At 54.6% G+C, this 21341-nt stretch overlaps 1 protein-coding gene across 1 annotated transcript; it reads left to right on the forward strand.

The window, feature by feature from the left end:
* Positions 1-1823: 1823 nt before the first annotated feature.
* On the forward strand, positions 1824-20849 carry LOC137761961 (dual oxidase 1-like). The gene is given in 21 exon segments (XM_068539197.1): positions 1824-2028; positions 2126-2292; positions 2674-2734; positions 2883-2979; positions 4374-4464; positions 5503-5605; positions 5848-6020; positions 8140-8315; positions 8536-8654; positions 9273-9410; positions 10107-10220; positions 10961-11160; positions 11361-11400; positions 11550-11663; positions 13121-13248; positions 16990-17143; positions 17565-17797; positions 18046-18204; positions 19339-19494; positions 19647-19775; positions 20453-20849. Coding segments are annotated over 21 exon segments (2766 nt in total). The 5' UTR covers positions 1824-1973; the 3' UTR covers positions 20612-20849.
* The last annotated feature ends 492 nt before the right edge of the window (positions 20850-21341 follow it).

Consider the following 21341-nt stretch of genomic DNA (forward strand, 5'->3'; position numbering starts at 1 on the left):
TGTGAGGGCAGTAGAAGGCTCCTACATCCCTTGCGCCACCGCCACTGTTCTCTTTCACCCTCCTCTTCCTCTCTGAGGCCATTTATCAGCACACACTGGCTACACCACTTTAGTGCTCCCTGCCATATTTGTCCAGTGAGCAGCTTAAAGACTGGGCTTGAGTTTGGACATACTTTGCCCTGGGTAAGCTCCCTCCATACCCTACCTCCTGCACTGTGCTGGGTATCCACTTTCGGCTGCTGGCCTGTCCTCTCATGCACTGACTTGCTCAGCTGCCCCTTCCCTCTGTTCTCACACAGGAGCTCAGAACCCCATTTCATGGGAGGTGCAGCGATTTGATGGGTGGTACAACAACCTCATGGAGCACAGATGGGGCAGCAAAGGTAGGTGAGAGCCAAGTGGAGATGGAGCCCCAGGGTCAGGGAGGTAGCCACCGCTAAGGGGCAAGGGCTGGCAGGTACCAGCAAAGGCTCACCCATTCCTAAGGTTTTAAGATCTGTGGTGTGGAAAGGAGCCCGGCAGAGAGGTCAGGGAGCCCCCTGAGGATTCATCCTTGTCGCTACCCCTCCTACTCTAGGCTCTCGGCTGCAGCGCCTCGTCCCAGCCAGCTATGCAGATGGTGGGTACCAGCCCTTCCGAGAGCCTCACCTGCCCAACCCCCGGGCACTTAGCAACACAGCCATGAGGGACCCCACAGGGCAGGCCTCCCTGCGAAACCGCACAGTGCTGGGGGTCTTCTTCCGTGAGAGCCTCAACCTCTGGGGAAGGGAGGCCAGTGGGGTCAGCTGGACACCTCTGTGTCTGAGGCGGGGAGTCAGGGAGTGAGAGAGAGAGTGATGGAGGGTCTGAGAGAGGGGGTGAGAGATGGAAGAGGAGGCAATGGGGTGGGGTAGGGGTGGGAGCAGGGGGAGAACATCTGCTTGGGGGAGGCATAAATCTGCGCCACCTTGAGTTGTTGATGGGAGTGGGGATGGAGGAGCATGGAAATAATCTGGTAGGTACTCTTGGGGGGGCTCTGTTCTCACTCTGCCCCTGTGGCTCCTAGGACAGGTTCAGGGCAGGGTTCTGATTCTGGTAAGAGGGCTGGGGGTGGGCCAGCAAAATGGGGGTGCCAGGTGAGCCTGACTGCAGTGACTGTGGGTTGTTGGCTCCCAGCCATAATGCTCAGCTCCTGCCGGCCATCCATGGTGCCCACACTTGCTTTCCAGTGTCCAGCGTCCCACTTAGGCTGGCAGGCCCTCTGGGCAGGCTGCTCCCAGCAGCATGTTGGAGCTGGTGCTGCCAGCCCTATTGCTTAGGCACATTCACTGGGCACCTCCCAGTTACCAAGGAGAAGACCAAACTTACAACGAAAACAGTTTGGACGAAGGCTTGGGAAGGGGTGGGGAGATCAAGGCTTACACTTGCCCATAATGGCTTCTGAGTCTTTTGAAGCTTCAAGGGAAGGGGGTGGGAGGGTCTAGATACACGGCTCAGTGGCCCTCAGCTGGCCCTCCCACGCCCTCCCCCATTGCGGGCAGGCTACCACGTGCTCTCGGACCTGGTGAGCGTGGAAAAGCCTGGCTGCCCGGCCGAGTTCCTCAACATCCACATCCCGCCCGGAGACCCCGTGTTCGATCGCGACCAGAGCGGGGACGTGGTGCTCTCCTTCCAGAGGAGCCGCTGGGACCCGGAGACCGGACAGAGCCCCAGCAACCCCCGGGACCTGGTGGGCGGGGCAGGCGCCTGGGGGTGGGGCGGGGGCGGGACCTGAGGCAGCTGAGGAGAGGCTCCCATACCCAGCACACCCGCAACGGCCGCCCGGCCCTTGCCCGCCCTGAGCCGCCTCGGCCACCCGACCCCCAGCTCAGCCTCCCGGTGTCCCCGCAGACCAACGAGGCGACGGGAGCGACGAGCTGCGGAGCTTCTCCGGGGGGCAGCTGGCGTCGGGGCCCGACGCCGCCTTCCCCCGGGACGCGCAGGACCCGCTGCGTATGTGGACGGCGCCCGACCCCGCCACGGGACGGCGCGGGCCCCGGGGGCTGTACGGTGAGGCGGCGGGGGCGCGGGCGAGGTCCGGCGAGGTGCGCCCCCCTCGGGCCCATCCGCGCTCAACTCCTCCCCTGCGTCCCTACGGCGCGGGCAGCCTTCGGGGCGGAGCGAGGGAACCGCGAGCCCTTTCTGCAGGCGCTGGGCCTGCTCTGGTTCCGCTACCACAACCTGTGGGCGCAGAGGCTGGCCCGCCAGCACCCGCTCTGGGGGGACGAGGAGCTGTTCCAGCACGCGCGCAAGAGGGTCATCGCCACCTACCAGGTCGGTCGCGCGGCCCTCCCCCCCGCACCCCGGTCCCCGGGAGACTCCGCTGCCCCGCACAGCCCTCCATCCTTGGACAAGCCCACCCAGCAGCACCCCTCCCCAGACAGCTATGTCTAGCGAAAGCCCCTGAGAGTGATAAGGAGGCAAAACGCCACTTATACCAGAGGTTTTCTCGTGATTGTTATTTAGCTGCCCCTCCCCCCTGCCCTCGTTCCTCGTGGGCAACGGGAACCTCCACCCCTCTCCTGTTTGAGTGTCTCTCCCGTGACTGCCGCTGCCTGCTCCTCGTCTCCCACCTAAGCCTTCCTTGAGCTCAGAGCCCTCGTGGCCTGGCTGCTCCAGCGCTGGCCTCCCATTTCCCCCTCTCTTGACCCTCAGAACATCGCGATGTATGAGTGGCTGCCCAGCTTCCTGCAGCAAGCACCGCCGAATTACACAGGTGAGGGAGTTGGGGGAACACCTGGGCTGAGGGGGGTTTGGGGAGGGCGAGGGGGTCAGGATCCATAGGACAAAGAAGACAGGTGGGTACATGTGACGAGAGTGTGTGAGGCTAAAGAGCCTACTTCTCTTCTTACCCCTGTGGACAGAGTACCGCCCTTTCCTGGACCCCAGCATCTCTCCGGAGTTCCTGGCGGCCTCTGAGCAGTTCTTCTCCACCATGGTGCCCCCTGGCGTCTACATGAGGTGAGCGAGGGGCTCAGATGTTTGTGTGTTTGGAGGGGTGGTGTATATTGAGAAAATCTGCCTCAGGAGCCCTCAGGACAGGCTTATCAATCAGAAGTGTGCCCATTCCCCAGGGAACAGTGAATATGGAGGGAAAGAAGAACAACAGTTGTTTAAAAAGATACATCGTTGTGGTTTTTGAGCACCTTAATGTCCACTTTTCTGCAGCTGGTTTAGATATTAATCCTCCAATTAAAGACGGGCTAATTGAGGTTCAGAGGGTGAGTCACAAAGCCCCCAGGTCTGAACCTCAGGTGTTGACACTACACTGGGGATATTTTTAGCTATAAGGACAGGAAGCGGGGCTTATAAGCCTTTGGAGGGAATTACAATAAAAATGTGTGAGAGCTGAAGAAAAGTATTGACTCCAAAATAATGAAAAGGAAACTTAAAAATATACATATTAAATTAAAAGTATATAAAATAAAGCTTGGCCGTCTATTTTTTTACAACTGCATTATAAGTTAAAACAGTTCATGGATTAGATTATTTTTACTCTGGACCAATTTCTGGATATGGCTGATGATGGCCAATAAATTGTAGTAATTGAGTTATCCATAGACAAGCAATTTCAAAAGAACAATTAATAATCCTTTTTAAAATGTTTTAATTTACATATATAAAAATATATATAAGGAATGTTGCACACCATCCAGTTCTACAAGGATCAGGTCATTAGCCACTGCAGTCGCCTTCTAACAGTACACCCTGAAAAGGAATTCGGGACAAAAAACAGGATAAGACACTCGGTGCTTTGGGAAAACAAACCCCTTAGACAGAGATATCTCAGGAAAAAATTTTAATGGACCCAGATTGTTACATCTTCCCATACACAGAAAAACACAAAAACCATTTACTGAGGTATCTGATCTTTGTAACCAGCAGTAACCTTTCACAGAGATGTATGTTTGACTGCACCCATTCCCTAGCCCAAATCCTATATATACTGGGTTCTCCCCCTACCTCTTTGGAGCAGTCCCCTCAGAGCTACTAAGAGGCTGTTTCCTGGCCTATAGTCCTCAGTAAGGTTCCTGAATAAAATTGAAACTCACAACTCTTATGTTGTGCATTTTTTCTTTGAGTTGAGAGTTTATCTCTCTTTATCTATTGAGAGAGAGAAGAAGGAGAGAGAGAATGAAACATGGTAAAATAGGGGGTACACTTTTAGACGTTTGGTCTGATGTGGGGAGAGGGGCCTTCCAAAAATTCAGGTTGTTCAGGACCTACCCTGACCATACACCACCTCAAGGAAGCAATAGCCTGGGCCCTTGGCTCTAGCCTTGGAGACCAGAGCTGATGCCTGACATTAGGGCTTCATAGCCTCGGTCACCACTAACCTGCTCCTTGCATTTCAGAAATGCCAGCTGCCACTTCCAGGGGGTCATCAATAGGAACTCAAGTGTCTCCAGAGCTCTCCGGGTCTGCAATAGCTACTGGAGCCGAGAGGTCAGGGCTGGGGACACATATGTGGGTGTGTGTGTGTTGTGGTGTGTGTGTGTTTGTGTTTGAGGGTGTGTGGTGAAGGGGGGCAGTAGGACTGAGGCAGCCAGCTGGGATGGGCTGGGGTAGAAGAAGCAGTCTGGGGCACCCCAGCCATCTCCCCTACCAACTGTCTGAGATGACCAGGTAGCTATACACCGTCAAACGTCAGTCCTCCATGCCCACCTCAGGGCTGTGTGAGGCACAGCAGGGGCCTGTGCAGATGTGGCTCTACATCTATCACTCCCTTCTAGGTTTTCCTTCTTCCTTGACATCTCTGGGTCCCCTGTAGGCAATGGAGTACCCCAGCCATCCCAGCCCCCAAGGAAACTTCCCAGTTAGACACACCAGGGCAGTGTGTGAATGTGAACGTGTGGGGAGGGCAAGGTGGAGAGAGGAATTCTGAGAGATTACCAGGAATCATCTGTCCAGGCCAATATGGGTAAAGAGCGTTGACCATTAATTTAAAGCAAAATCAGACACTTTGTGTAGAGTGTTCATAAAGGGGGAAGGCGGTGGGAGGAAAGAGGGAAGAGGCAAGCATAGAATCAGTCATGGAGCTGAGATGAAAGAGACCTCAGTGTCCTGCTAATACCTTTTTATTATTTTACTTATTTTATTTGATTAATCCCTAAGGCCCTTTTTATTAAGGGCAGGACACTGAGTTCGGAGAGGTCCTGTCACACAGCTGGTTACTAACTGAGCAAGGACCAAGACCTAGATCTAGTGCCTTTGTCAACCATACCGTCGAGTTTCCTAAAATAGAAGCAAAGTTTTCGGTTCCTTGTGCTTGTGGAGACCTGTGTCCTAGCAGCATGAGCTTTGGATGGGGACACTGCGCACCCTGAGTGGGGAATCAACCTGTAGAGGAGCAATGGCCCCGCAGTTTGGGAGCAAATAGCAGGACTCGGTGGGCCCAGGACATGAACTGTGAGGTTGAGGGAGCCTGGCTGCCCAACCGCTGGCCTCATTAGCCATGCCCCTCTCTTCTCCCCACCCCCAAAGCACCCAAACCTACAAAGAGCTGAAGATGTGGACTCGCTGCTGCTGGGCATGGCCTCCCAGATCGCTGAGCGAGAGGACCATGTGGTGGTTGAGGACGTATGAGGTGAGGCTGAGGCTGTCCCTGCAGGCTGTGTATGCCTGGCCCCTGGGAAGAAGTTCAGCTGGAGCTCCAGAGTTGGGCAGGGAGGGGTGCCCAGGGCTGGGAGCCTGCACTCTCTCGCTGCTGAGAGAGCTTCTGACCTGCTGACCATGGCTCCCTCTGTATGGCTCAGGTCCCCCTGGGGCTGATTGGAGCCTGGGGCATGGGCTAGAGGAGCTCCCTCAGACTTGGTATCTCATCCCCAGATTTCTGGCCTGGGCCACTGAAGTTTTCCCGCACAGACCACCTGGCCAGTTGCCTGCAGCGGGGCCGGGATGTAGGCCTGCCCTCTTACACGAAGGCCAGGGCAACACTGGGCCTGCCTCCAGTTACCAGATGGCAGGATGTCAACCCTGCACTCTTCCGGAGTGATGGCACTGTGAGGAGGGGTCAGGACCCAGAGGGCAGGGTGGGAGGTCCAGGGCACACTGGCTTGAGACACGGAAGATGGGCGGCGAAACACATGCATCAGAGACAAGCACCTGGTGAGAGGGGCAGGGCCCACCCAGGTGGCTTTTCCCAGTATCACACACCAGGATGGAGGTTACCAGACCACCAGGATTAGGCTTTAGACTCTGTGACTGTGCAGATCCAGCGAATGTTTATTGAGCATCTGTTGCATGCCAGGCACTTAATAGGGTTCATCTCATTTACTCTTCGCAACAACTCCCTAAATGGGTTTAGAAGGTCCTTGACTCAGGAACAAACTGTACTTTCATGCACCAATGTTCAAGCTGCTTTTGGGGAGTCAGCTGTCATACCCTGAGCTATTCCCTGGGCAAATGACATTGCCTGCCAGCCAACAGACCAGTTTTGGCTGCCTTAACATCTTGGCACAGTATTGTTTCTACAAGTGGGTGCCTATTTTATTGTGTTTGCCCTTAGTATTTTATAACATTGTTGGAAAGTGGAGAATTAAAGGCTATAAAGAAGTGATAATGTACATGAGACTTGTAACCTTTCATAAAATCAATAGGTAGATAGGAATCACCAGCTATGCCAAAGGTAGCAAATCTTTAACTTTGGACTTCCCTGGTGGCGCAGTGGTTGAGAATCCACCTGCCAATGCAGGGGACACGGGTTCGAGCCTTAGTCTGGGAAGATCCCACATGCCATGGAGCAGCTAAGCCAGTGCGCCACTACTGAGCCCGCGTGGCACAACTACTAAAGCCTGTGCACCTAGAGCCTGTGCTCCGCAACAAAGAGAAGCCACCACAATGAGAAGCCCACGCACCACATCGAAGAGTAGCCCCCACTCACTGCAAATAGAGAAACCTGCTCGCAGCAACGAAGACCCAACGTGGCCAAAAATAAATAAATAAATAAATTTTTAAAAATATATATATATTTATTTATTTATTTATGGCTGTGTTGGGTCTTCGTTTCTGTGCGAGGGCTTTCTCTAGCTGCGGCAAGTGGGGGCCACTCTTCATCGCGGTGCGCGGGCCTCTCTTGTTGCGGAGCACAGGCTCCAGATGCGCAGGCTCAGTAATTGTGGCTCACGGGCTTAGTCGCTCCGCGGCATGTGGGATCTTCCCAGACCAGGGCTCGAACCCGTGTCCCCTGCATCGGCAGGCAGATTCTCAACCACTGCGCCACCAGGGAAGCCCTTAAAAAATATTTTAAAAAAGAATCTTTAACTTCAGTTGGGCCTCATTGGAATTGAGCTGGTCAAGTGCTTATTTATATTGTAGAGAGAGCTTCCCTGGTGGTGCAGTGGTTAAGAATCCGCCTGCCAGTGCAGGGGACATGGGTTCGAGCCCTGGTCCAGGAAGATCCCACATGCCACAGAGCAACTAAGCCCGTGAGCCACAACTACTGAGCCTGTGCTCTAGAGCCTGTGAGCCACAACTACTGAGCCCAAGTGCCACAACAACTGAAGCCCACGTACCTAGAGCCCGTGCTCCACAACAAGAGAAGCCACCGCAATGAGAAGCCGGCGCACCGCATCGAAGAGTAGCCACCACTTGCCGCAACTAGAGAAAGCCCGTGCAGAGCAATGAAGACCCAACTCAGCCAAATATATATATATATATATAGTGGAGAAAAGAACTAAAGTAAAGGTCAGGTAGACAACACTGCTCATATACTGTTGAACACTGTCTCTAAAAGGCAATGTATATGCAGGGATTTGATTTTCAAAAACTTTTTTTTAACCTCTAAAGAATAGAAACTTTCTAACACATCATTCTACGATTCAACTTTTGTGCTGATTTTGACTCTTCAACTTTCATACCTTTTCAAGAACAAGTAACATAGGGGACTGACTGTCTGTTTTATTCCAGCTATATAAAATAAGCAGCTGAATCTGTGAGAGAGCTCTCATAAATGAGTTAACTTACAGAGAGCACTCAGAGCAGTGCCCAGGGCATAATAAGTGATGACTTGTCCCTGTCATTTATTATGATTATCCCTGGGGCTGATCTCTGGGAGCAACCTCTTGGCCGGAGGGCAGGTACCGGGTCTTTGCACTCACTCCTGTCCCTTCTTGGCCCCAGGTGCTGGAGGCCACAGCTGCCCTGTACAGCCAGGACCTGTCCCGGCTGGAGCTACTCCCCGGGGGGCTCCTGGAGAGCCATGGGGACCCTGGACCCCTCTTCAGCGCCATTGTCCTCGATCAGTTTGTGCGACTGCGGGATGGCGACCGCTACTGGTTTGAGAACAGCAGGAATGGGTGAGGCCTGCCTGGGTTCCCACCTCAGACCCTACCTCGGCCTGGGCCGCAGACCCTCTGCCTGTAGACAGCCCCATGGGCCCTTGATTCCCAGCTGGCCCACCCCTCCCTCCCCAAGCTCTCTGAATCTTTTCCTGCATCTGGGTTCCTGGGCCTGGGAGCCTGCATCTCTCTCCCACCTCAACAGCTCCCCACCTCTCCCCACCTCTCCCACCCCCAGGCTGTTCTCTGAAAAAGAGATTGCAGAGATCAGAAACACTTCCCTACAGGATGTTCTAGTAGCTGTCACCAACGTGAACCCTGGTGCCCTGCAGCCCAACGTCTTTTTCTGGCATGCTGGTGAGTGGCCAGGGGGCCGTTTGGCAGGGTTTGGGATCTGGTGCCTCATCCCTCCTCAGCTGTGGGCTCGGTTCAGTGTGGCTGGATAGTAGACTCCAAGGGGGGCGTGAGCTATGGTTCTGCCCTTGGGAACTTTGGTTCTGGGCACCAAGGTGACCACATACAGCTATGTACGGTCCCTTCTGCACAATTCCACCAGGTGCCCAAGCGAGGGCAGGACTGAGACGCAGAGAGACCTGGTGAGGAGGCTCACATTTGGCCAGGATGGTTGTAATATTAGGAGGGCCGAGTGCAGTGAGACTATCCTAAGGATATCTAATCCCACTGCAGTGATGAGGAAAGGAAGGGCTGTGTGTGTGTGTGTGTGTGTGTGTGTGTGTGTGTGTGTGTGTGTGTGTACATATGTACGTGTGATGGAGAGACAGGTTGAGCTTCATTTTTTATTCCACCTGTTACCCTAGTAGGCAGATGCCACATTCTTGGTACAATGGCAGGGGTAAGAAGCCCCCTCCCCTCTGCTCCCCAGAACTCTTTCTACCACCCTAACCTCCTCAGTGATCCTGTCCTAAAACTTGTGGCCCAGCACCCCTAGGCCTGTAGCTTCCTCTGTCTCCCCAGGAGACCCCTGCCCGCAGCCAAGACAGCTCAGCACAGAGGGCCTGCCAGCCTGTGCTCCCCCCGTCATGCGGGCCTATTTTGAAGGCAGTGGATTTGGCTTCGGGGTCACCATCGGGATCCTGTGCTGCTTCCCCCTGGGTAAAAATGATGGGCAGGGTGGGGCTGGGTGAGAGGTGTAAGCTGGGTGGTGGGGTTGGAGTGTTTCCAACTATGACAACCAACCAACCATGCAGAGTACTGTTCCTCTGAGCAGATGAAGAAAACATCAGAGCAGGAGGGACATGAGAAGTGTCTAACCTGCACGTAAGTCAGCTCCAGGGAGAAATGTCTTCCTATTCTTCTGGGGTCCCCTGAAGGGCCCAGATTGGTCAGGAGCCATGGGCAATCCACAATCCACAGCAATTTGCAGGAGCCTGGGCCTGGGAAACTGTCAGAGGCAAATCCCTGCTTGAGAACCAGGGCTGGGATGTAGTTACTGGGGCAAAGGCTTGGGACTTAGTCTTTGCCATGGCTGTGTGTGGGTCGACCTGCAGACTGGCAGAGTGGGTCCAGTCTCTGGCACAAGGACTCTGGCCTCAGTTTTTGGCTGGAAAGGGATCTGAGTGATGGAAGCAGAGGAGGCTGGGCAGGCACCTTAGATGCTACCCAAAGCTTCCCATGGGATGCAAAGCAGCTCCCCCCAAGGGAGCTTCATAGTTTGAGACAATTGAATGGGTAACCTAAGAGGTGGGGAAAGCAGGGAGTCTTGCCAAGGAAAGGAGCCTGGGAAAGAAGCCACTGATCTCTCCAGACCCTCACCTTCCTCTGAGCATCCCGCTGCCTCTGCCCTCTCAGTGAGCCTGCTCAGTGCCTGGATTGTTGCCCAGCTCTGGAGGAGATATTTAAAGAGGCTCCAGGGCCAGAGCCGCCAGAGCAGCATGTCTGAGAAGTTCGTGGGGAGCATGAAAGGTAGGCCTGGGGCTGGCCAGGGTGCGGGTGGGGAGGACGTGACTCCAGGCTACATCCCCCACCTCCCTCAGCAGCCTCAGGCAAAGGCCTCCCTTTTCTAGGCCTCCAGGCAGGCCAGGGCAGGCAGGAAGAGCCACAGGGGCATTAGGCAGAAGTTGGACCAGGAGTCCTCCATCCTCCCTAGCTCCTCCTAATGGTCCTAAAAAAAGAGAATGTGACTGACTCGCGGGGAGGAGTCACGGGACCCTGCCTACATTTCACAGGCTTACTGTGATGCACAAATTCCCGAGAACTGCTGCTTTGTGGTGTCTCACACTGGAATTTCAGGCAACAGAGAAGTCATTAATGAAGGTCTAGAGTCGCACTCATTGAGGATTAGAATCTTGGTTCCACCCCTACGGGCTACTGGACTTCAGGCAAACTTTTTAATCTCTCTAAACCTATTTTTTCTTATCTGTAACATAATAATAGCACTTACCTCATAGATTTATGAAGGTTAAATAAAGCAGTTCATGCAAAGCACCTGGTACAGTGTTGGACACATAGTAAACACTCAGGACGTGGTAGTTATTACGCTTCTCACGGGCTAGAGGCACAGCAGGACTGTCGGGGAGGGGATGACCTTCAGGACCCAAGAAAGGACAAGGAGCTTAGAGGCCTTGGTCTTCCTCCAGCCCTGAGCCGGCCTCTTCCTCCCCGAGGCAGGGGGCCCCAGCTGACCCAGCCCTGTCTCTCTCCAGCCTCAGAATGGCAGGGCTGCAAGGAGCCTTGCCGGCCTGTGCTCGTGCACCTGCAGCCCGGGCAGATCCACGTGGTGGATGGCAGGCTCTCCGTGCTCCGCACCGTCCAGCTGAGGCCCCCGCAGCAGGTCCACCTCATCCTGTCCAGCAACCGCGGACGCCGTGCCCTGCTGCTCAGGATCTGCAAGGAGTATGACCTGGTACGGCCTAGCCGGCCCCTGGCTCCTTGTCCACGGCCACAGCCATGGAGGCAGCCGAGTGGAGGGGCGGGAGCCCTGGGCCAGGCAGGGTTTCTGGCTTCTAGTCCCCAGCTGTAGCACCAGATAGAGAAACTGGAACACTGTTTTCCTGCTCTGAGCCTGCCTGACGACACGGTCACAGTCCCTTCTTACTCTTGCAGACAGAGTCTGCCTCCTCCCTTTCTAAGGGCGCCCTGGCAGGTCCTAGCTGAGAGTACTTAGAAGAGGCTGGGCCCTCTTTCCTATGCCCTGATTGCAGGATCCAGTGAATTGTTAGGGATTCCGGAGGGGAGCTCAGTCAGGGGCTGATCTTCAGCTCTGACTCTGTCTGGCTCTGGTCCTCTCTGGAGAATCCTTTCTGGAGGTCCCAGACATCTCCTCACAGGATCCGTCCTTGCTTTCCCTAACCCTCAGGTCCGAGTTCCCCCAGAAGTGTTACTGGTAGTTCTTCCAGACCGTGCGAGGTGAGAGCCCTCTCTGCTCCGTGAATTTCTGGGCCTGGCTCTGAGTTCCAGGCTCTGGGTTCTATCTGCCACAGGCAGCCCAGTCGCTCTCACTCGGCCCTCATAGCCTTCACGGTGAGCCAGGCTCTGCCCTTGCCCTGAGCGCTCTCCCAGGCAGTAGGAGACTCTGCATTCCAGGCCTTCTCTCAGGAGCTTAGCTGGGCTTCTGCCCCAGTTCTGAACTAGTCCCTCCCTCTGAGGAATGGGAGTGCACCCCTCCACCCCCGACACACACACCTACCATGACAGTGACTTTGAGGAATGCTATGCCCCAGCTGCATAGGGGAGGGACCAGGCTCTTTGTGGAGCCTGGTGGACACCCCCTCCCCCTCTCCCCCTCCATTCTGTAGTCTGTCTTGACAAGCTGTTAAAGGGGCATATTCCTAACTCCCCATAATCACCCATTTTAGAGCTATTAGTTGTGAATCTATTCAAATGCTTCTTGAAGCTATTTATATTTTCACTCAGTTCCCTCCTTGGGGTAACACGTTTTCTACACTCCTTTCTGTGAAACACAGCGTGTTGTTTTGTATTTTTCTTTAAATCCTAAAACGATCGGCTTTGAACTTCAGAGAGTGCTTGCTAACTCCTGCACACTGGGGTTTAGTGGATCAGGCCGCGTTTATGCCCTTCTCTCCATTCAGGACTTTACAGGCTTTGGCTAGATCCCTTCTTAACCTCTACTTTTCCACACTACAGGGCTCTAATCTTCTTCACTTCTGCCTCTCTCCTCCTTGATCACTTGAGGGGCCGTTATCTGGAATGGCTCCAGTACTGCCCTCCTGTGCACCCCTAGCCTGGGATCCCCTTTGAGAGGAGGGATCTCCCACCAGGTCTGGGCCAGATCCAGGGGGGCTCTGGTGATGAGCAGCGACAGTGTGGTCCCACTCGCTCACTAACGGTGCCAGTGCTCATGCTTGGTGCTGTGGCTGCCAGGTAGAGTGCAGCTGGAATGCTGGCCAAGCCTTGACTCCCTGATGGCAGGGCCTACAATGTCCAGAGTTACACCCAGAGGGCTCAGAGCAGCTGCCCTGTACATTCATTCATTCAGCACACATGTCCATAAGGCCCATGGTGTGCCAGGCCCTGCACTAGGCACTCAGGTGCAGTGGTGAACTAGCCTAGCCTGGTCCCTGTTCTTGTGGACCTGAGAATCAAGAAAGTGACAGACGTAAAACAAGTAATGACACAGGTGCTTGAAAACTAACAATCGTGACAAGGTCCATGAAGGACAAGTAGGGTCTGTTGAGATGAAAGGTACCTGTGATCAGTGGTGTCGGAGAGAGGAAGAGGGAAGGATGCTGGGCTTTCCGCCCCCTGCCTGGAGCTGTGGAGTGGAGAGGGGACCCTGGCAGCCTCAGAACAGCCCCCTCTGTGAGGCCCTGCTCCTCTGTCCTTCACCCCATGTTCATTTGCAGGTCTCACAGGGGTCATGCTGTTCCTGGTTCTCGCCATCATGTACATCTTCGCCTCCCACCACTTCCGGCGCCGCAGCTTCCAGGGCTTCTGGCTGACCCACCACCTCTACATTCTGCTCTACGTGCTGGTGAGGGCTTTTGGCTGTGAACCAGGCCAGCGGAGTCTGGGCAGATGTTCCAGGGAGGCAGTGATGCCTGAGACATCAGTTCTCCATCCCCTTAGTTATTTCAAGTATCCTCTTCACTTCTCCGTGTCTCTCTCAAAAGGTGGAGATTATAGTATGGGGCTCTCAGGTAGGCTGACCCAATATGCAGCACTTGGAAGACTGACTCCCTGGCATGGGATTTGTAGTAGCAGGCTTACCAGGCTGATCTGCATTCCTTCCAGACACCCCACATCATTTCTGCCCAGCCAATCTTTCCCTACTTTGGGTGGTGGTCTGGGCTCTTGGGTGGACTGTCTGCATTCAAGGGAGCGTCACCTTCTTAAAGAGAAACTTACCTTAAATAGGTTCTGCCACTTTTGTTCTGATCCTGTTTTCTGGGGTGTTAGCCACCCCATCCAGCTAGCTAAGTGCCACCTGTAAAGTTAATGAACTCGCTCAAAATGTCTTCATTGGACTGTTGATAAAATGGATTTTTAAGACTCCACCTCTCCCCTTTCCTTCTTAACCTGGGCCCCTGCCTCTCTTCTTTCACATTCCCTCCCTTCTTCTCTCCTGTTCCCTTTTCACCTTTCCCTGGCTTTATCCTCAGCTGCTTCAGCTGGCTATTTCCAGAGATGACTCTGATCTATGCCCCTATGTCATGGCTCTACTTGGCCTGCCTTTCTCACAGACACAGGCATTTCCCCGAAGGGCACCCTGAGGGCCTTGCTGAGAAGTTAAACCAAGTCCCAATGCTCTGATGTCCCCATTGATGATAGCTTGGCTGCCAGCATTCAAGAAGTGCAGAGCCCAGATGGCTGCCCTTTCACCTGGCTCCAGGCAGAACTGCACACAGGGGTCTCCTTTGTCCTGAGACAGGGGAGAAAGGTCATCATTGCCTGGGTCAGGCTGGTGCTGGGGTGCAGTCTGTCTTCACTGGTAGGTAGGAGGATCTGTTTCCATCCTGCTTGAGGCTCAGCACTTCATGGTTCTGAAGATGACTATCCAGCCTGGGCTTAGGATGTTTCCTAAAACTGATGACGTTTGTTTCTCTGGAAATTGTGGCTAATTTATGCCTCCCTCCCAACATTCCTGATAATGGGTAGAGCCCTAGCATCTGGGTTACTGTTTCTGTTAGGGGTGGAAATGATTGTCTTGTTTCTGGTGATAAAGCAGCTTTTTTGAACTAGATGGGAGACCCAGAAGAGTGGCCAGCCTGGTTCCCTGAGACCAAGACCGGTTTCTGATTTATCCCCAGTTGTGGGGATCACTGGGGGATCCAGAAGGGAAGTTAGCAGCTCAGAAAGGTGCAGGCCCCTCTGCTGGGAAGTCCTAGCCCCTGCAGCTTGGGAGCGTCTCATTTGGGGGGAGATCAGAGCCAAAGCACCTGCTGCCTTCCTGTTTATCTCAGGTATGGCCACTTGACCTCTGGCAGAAAGAGAAGTTACAAGTAAACGACCCCAGTGTGGAGCAGACCCTGGGGAAGGGTGTCCAGGCTCCTGATCCAGGCTGTAGAGGGTGGAGTTAGCACAGCAGAAACTGAGCTGGCAGGCTGTTCCCCAGGCTCCTCAGTCAACCATGACCCTGCAGCAGCTTTGTGGTTTAAAGGTAGAGCCAACACCGAGCAAGGTGTATTATCAAAGGAGTATGAAGTCACCTTGACATTGTTCTCAGCCTGGTTGGATTCTCAGAAAGCCTTGGGGGTGGGCGTGGGCTCCATAATGAGAGAGGAACTTGGGAAAACTGGAGCCAATTCAGAGAAGAGCCCGAGGAGGTTTGAGTTAGCTCTGTGGGGAAAGTTTCAAGAATTGGGTAACACTCAGCTGGAGGAATGGAGAGCTGAATGAGGAACCAGAGTTCACTTTAACTGTTGTGTGTTGAGGGTCTAGTCTATACTTGCTCTGTGCTAGGCCCAGCAGAGCAGGGGGAGGCTCTAAGCTCTGCCCTCAGGAACTGAGGATTTGCTGCAGAGATAAGTGCCATGCCTGTGAAATGATCAAAATGAACAGATAATACAGGATTAATTGCTGAGCTGAGTGTTCCAGTCAGTCCGTTAGAAGAGCTCATTGAATGGAGTTTTGTTTGGGCCAAACTGGTTAGAGAAGACTTTGGGGAGAAGGTGGGACTTGCGCTAAGCTTAAGGAGAGATAAGCTAAGGTTTGACAGGGCAGAGTGGAAACTGAACTGAGCATTCCAGGTGGAAGGAAGGGCATGAGGGACTTCCCTGGAGGTCCAATGGTTAGGACTCTGTGCTTTCACTGCCGAGGGCCCAGGTTCAATCCCTGGTTGGGCCAAAAAAAAATGAAGGAGAAAGGTATGAACACTGGTGCAGAGGTGGGAATGATGATGGAATATTTGGGGCACAGAGGAGATGGGCCTGGCTATGAATGGCCAACAGGGCAGTAGGTGGTGGCAGGACATGGCGGACCTGTGCAGGCTGCAGTTGCAGCTGAAGGGCTGTGGCTCAGCTGAGAGGCTGTGCCAGGTGGGAGATCATAGAAAGAGAAGAGCAGAGGGTGAGGAAATCAGGCTTGGGCAACACACAGGATTGGGGGTGGGAGAAGGAGCAGAGCCAGTGTGGGAGATAGAAAGTAAACAGCCAGAGAGGGAAAGAGAGAGAACCAGTAGAGCACTGTTGCAGAAGTGGCAAGGCGGGGGTGGTGACTAGAGCCACAGGCTGCCAAGGGTGGGAGCGAATGCAGTCTGAAGGGAGACCTCGGGGTTTGGTCACTTGTGAGCCCTCTGTGAGCAGGTCCTGAGAAGACGTGGAGGCGGGAGCCAGGCTGACCATACTCAGGAGCAAGCAAGTGGGAAGAAGGGGGCAAGTCGTGTCTGACCACATTAGACCAGCTTGTTGGAGAAAGGACCGGAGCTGGACAATACCTGTCAGTTATTTCATGGAAAAGGAGGACTGGTTAGGTGTTCTTAGTCTCCAAAGGGATCGGGTAAATTGGGGAAACTCCTTCCATTAACTCAATAATTACTGAGCACCTACCGCGTGCCAGGCAGAAACTGATTGGAGCTGAGAGTGTCGTGGCAAATGAAATGGACACAGTCCCTACTCCTCCAGTCCAGTGGGAGAACAACAGTAAACATGTCCGTGGATGAAGGAACACAAGTATCACGGCTGACGACAATGCTGTGAAGGGAGTTAACAGGGAGAAGGGATAGAGAGGGCTGGGTGAAGGCCTGAGGAGGTGGCGTTTCTGCTGAGACCTGAAAAATGAGATGGATGGGAAGAACTAGGGGAAAGGCATTCCCAGCAGAGGGGGCAGCAGGTGCAAAGTCCTGAAGCAGAAAGGGAGGGGGAAATGCTGGCAGGTAGAGGCCAGAACATTGCAAGGCCTTGTGGTGCAATGGGAAATCATCTAAGGCCTTTTGAGCTGGGAATGACGTGATAAAACAAACTTTAAAATGTCACACTGTCTGTCTTGGAGAAAATGGATCACAGTGGGGCAACCCAGTGGAAGACCAAGTAGGAGGCTACCGCATGAGTGCATGAGTGCAGGTGGCTTGATCTAGGATGGTGTCAGGAAGATGCAAATACTCTCATTAACATAAATGCTTTGGAGGATGGGTTGGGAGAGGTTAAGTTTTGGAGCCTGGAAGGAACATGGCACCTGGTGAGGTGAGAATTGGATGGGCCAATTGGGAAAGGATGCAGGGGTCAGACCCTGTTGTGAGTGTGGCTTGGATCTCAGCTATACTCTTTGCTCTCTCCAGCTCATCATCCATGGCAGCTTCGCTCTGATCCAGCTACCCCGTTTCCACATCTTCTTCCTGGTGCCAGTACTTATGTATATGGGGGACAAGCTGGTGAGCCTGAGCCAGAAGAAGGTGGAGATCAGTGTGGTGAAGGCGGAGCTGCTGCCTTCAGGTACCAACATAGAGGCTGTCAGGGGAGCAGGCTGGTGGTACTGAGGAAGCTGACAGGCCAGGGGCAGAGCCTGGACCTTGAAATCTCCTGGCCTGGCCCAGTGGAGTTAGCAGGGTCCTTGAGGTGGTAGGGATGAGGGAGCTGGTAAGAGAGGCTCTTTGCCAGGGGACCTGAGCCTCTCTCACAACAGAGGAGGAGCCCAGGCCAGGCTGCTCCCTGTCCTGCTGACCACCAGCCCCAGTGCTGCCCAGCATCTGCTCAGGGTAGACGTGGCCTGAGGGGAGTAATGACCTCTGATCGCGGGAGGCCTCCTCTGTCATATTCCAAAAGCAGAGCTGAGGCTGCAGGTTGGGGAACTCTCTAGGGGTCACATTGTTGCTGGGTTCAGGACAGCAGCCTCCCACCTACCTCTCCTCCTCAGGAGTGACCCACCTCGAGTTCCAGCGGCCCCAAGGCTTTGAGTACAAGTCAGGACAGTGGGTGCGGATCGCCTGCCTGGCTCTGGGGACCAATGAGTGCCACCCCTTCACCCTGACTTCTGCGCCCCACGAGGACATGCTTAGCCTGCACATCTGGGCAGCAGGGCCCTGGACCACCCGCCTCAGGGAGACCTACTCACCCCCGACGGGTGACAGCTGTGCCAAACATCCAAAGGTGCCCAGACCCAGGCCGGACGCACCACATGCTCCCACAGCCCCTTAGCAGGCCTCGGTCCTGCTGCCCCAGACTCCCCACTGTGTTCCTCCCTTCCCCTGTCCAGAGACTGATTCTTCCAGATGATGCTACAAGCCCCCCACTACTCCCCACTCCATAAGCCTACCTGCATTTCCCTGCCTCCCATATATGGCTTCAGAACTATGGTGGTAGCCGAACTTAACTCAAACCCACTCCCCTCCCTGCAGCTGTACCTCGATGGACCATTTGGAGAGGGCCACCAGGAGTGGCATAAGTTTGAGGTGTCCGTGCTGGTGGGAGGGGGCATTGGGGTCACCCCCTTTGCCTCCATCCTCAAAGACCTGGTCTTCATGTCATCAGTCAGCTGCCAAGTGTTCTGTAGGAAGGTGAGTGTCCCCTCCTCCCACCAGCCCCTGGCCCCCTGCTCCCTATCACTGTGTCCATCTGAACCTGTCTCCTGCCTCTGTCCTTGGCCTCCCTGGTCTGGGAAGGGCTGAGTTGGCCTGACCGCAAGGGAGTCGGGATATTCCTGGACCCTAAGGGACAGAGTTGTTTCACTGATGCCTTCCAGGCTCTTCCCTCAGTTAGGGGGTGCCCCACATAGGATGTGCTTCTGAGAGGCCCTCCAGGCAGCGTTGGAGAGGAAGCCAGCACTTGAAGCACTTTCGGGTCGGGAGAGGGAAGGGCACACTTGGGGTGGGGCACAAGTGAAACTGGCTCTGCTCTCAAGAGGAAGAGGAGGGGAGGCAGCAAGGCAGGGCTGGCGGGCCTGGATGGCTCTAGGAACACAGCCCAGGCCCTGAGGCCCCTCCACACCAGGCCCCTTCGCCTCACCCTGGCCCTGGTGGCAGGCCCCTGCTTGTCTCTCCGGGCCTGGCAGGTGAGTCAGGGCCACAGGAATGCAGCGGGCAGAGGCCCAGCCTGTATGCTGTCAGCACTCAGAGGGTGACAGACAGCTCCCCTTCCCCTCTGTCCGTGCCAGCTCTGTCTCTGCCTCTTAACTCACACAGCCCCGTTTCTCCCCATCAGAAGCTGGAGGTGGGTCCCCCCGGGCAGCTTCCATTCCCCTGGTCTCTCTTTGAGCCCATGCCCATCCACTCCAGGCAGCCAGCTGGGTCTTCCCAGAGGCTGTTCTGTGACATACCCCTTAGCGGGACCCTCTCCCTCTGGGCAGCCTGTAGGTTGGGAGCCTAGCAGCCTGAGCAGGGCCCACTGGAGGGAGTGGAAGGTCAGGCTCCGCAAGAGAAAGCTGCTTCCCACCTCAACAGACCTTCAGCTCACTTGACAGGGTCCTTTCTCATGGCCCTAGGCTATTGCTCACTTCCACTGCTTTGTGCCCTGGGGCAACTCCATCTCCTGCCTCAGAGCACGGCCCTGTGGCCCCATACATTCCACCTGCCCAGGCTATCTGGGGAGAGGCACAAGCTGCTAGAGACCAGAAGAGTTCTATTGGTGTGATGATTCCTGGGGTGTAGGGAGCGTGAGATGAGCTGGGTCCCAAGCTCCAGCCCTGTCCCCAGATCTACTTCGTCTAGGTGACATGGACCCAGCGGCAGTTTGAGTGGCTGGCTGACATCATCCGGGAGGTGGAGGAGAATGACCACCAGGACCTGGTGTCCATGCACATCTACATCACCCAGCTGGCTGAGAAGTTTGACCTCAGGACCACCATGCTGGTACGTCAGGGCCGGCCAGGCAGGGCAGCTCAGTGGGTATGTGGGTTGACAGGGTAAGGATGGCCAAGGCAGGTGGGTGGACCACCATCTGGACTAGGAGCTGACCCTGGCCCTGCCTGGCTGTGACCTTCCTCCTCTACTCCCTCCCCCAGTACATCTGTGAGCGGCACTTCCAGAAGGTGCTGAACCGGAGTCTGTTCACGGGCTTGGGCTCCATCAGCCACCTTGGCCGACCCCCCTTCGAGCCCTTCTTCAACTCTCTGCAGGAGGTCCACCCACAGGTCAGTTCCCACCCCATATTCAGGTTTTCTTCACCTTTATTGTTTGGGGTCTGAGCAAAGCTCCCAAACCTGCTCCATAAGGGAAGGAGAATCCGTCTCCAGGGAGATTGGTGGGGTAACGGAATGGAAGGGGAGAGGTGTGGGTCACCCTGAGGGGCAAAGGGAGGAAGCAGGAAGCAAGGACTCGCCACCTCTGAAGCCGTGATGCCCTGTCCAGAAGGAAAGGCTCGGTGGTTGGGCTGGTCCTCACCATGAACTCAGAGTTATCCTTACCACCAATACTGTCCAGCCCTCCCCCTGGACACCAAGCTAACCTTCACCATGAACACTATGCTAGCCACGCTCTCAAAGAAACTGGGCTAGCCCTCAATGAGACACTAAACTGTCCTCAACTTGGACATTGATTAGCCTGGCCCCTACTGGAAACACTGATCTTGCACCTGAAGCTAGCAAATGCGTTGGAAGACGGTAAAGGCTGGATGCACAGAGAGCAAGTCTACCAAAATTGAGTTAGTTTTATAAACACTGAAGCAGCCCTCACCATGCATGGTACGAAGCAAACCTTCATCAGGAACATGGAATGGTCCTCACCAAGGACTCTTGCTGGTCTTTAACATGAACATGGAGCTAGCCCTCCCTCTGAACACTGAGCTAGCCTTCACTTCTTCCTCCAACAGGTCCAGAAGATCGGGGTGTTTATCTGTGACACCCCTGGCATGACCAAGAATGCGGAAAAGGCCTGTCAGCTCATCAACAGGCAGGACGGGATTCATTTCTCCCACCATCATGAGAACTTCTGGCCTCCTGCCCAGGGCCTCTGCCCACTGCCCAGCTGAGCAGAGGTTTGGCCCCATACCTCACCTCTAGCTTTCCTGTTTCTGGCTCCCTCAGCCGTCTCCCCATTTGCGCCTCCCAACCTTGGTCCAGGTGGCCATGGTCAGTCACGTCATGCGGGTTCAGGGACTCCCAGGCCCGGAAGGTCTCAGCCTGGAGAAATGCAAGGCACTGTGTGGGGACTAGAGGTTGGGAGGTAGGAGAGCTATTACTGCTTTGGGGCAAAGTGACACCTCTTCTTCCAAAATAAGAAAAAAAATCAAAAGACTGGAGCAGACAAATTGTGTGTGTGTGTGTAGGGGGCTGTGAGCCTAAGGATGAAGTGGGAGCACAGATGCTGGCATCCTAAAACCCCTTCCCCCAAATCTCCTCTCCTCTGAGCTCCCCACTGTCAAAAGGGCTGGCAAGTGCCTTAGAGAGGGTAGAGGGTAGACCCACAGAGAGCAATTTACAGGAACCACCTCAGCACCCCACTCTAACAGCACAACTGATCTTTTCTCCCAACTTTTTAAACGTGTGCTGTAGTCAAAACCTGCCCCAGCATGCCTCAGTGCTCCTCAGCTCTTCTCTCCTCTTCCTGCTCTAATAGCCTCTTTTATAAATAAGCCACTTTCCTGCCCTTAGGGTTTCTTTATTCTGCTGCAGGATGGGGTAGGTACTAGCAGAGGAAGCCACTCACGCAGCCAGCTCACCGAGGCTGGGCCACACGTTCTCTCGGAGCTTCCCTGTACC

Source organism: Eschrichtius robustus, chromosome 1 (assembly GCF_028021215.1).
Source record: "Eschrichtius robustus isolate mEscRob2 chromosome 1, mEscRob2.pri, whole genome shotgun sequence".
Classification (NCBI taxonomy): Eukaryota; Metazoa; Chordata; class Mammalia; order Artiodactyla; family Eschrichtiidae; genus Eschrichtius; species Eschrichtius robustus.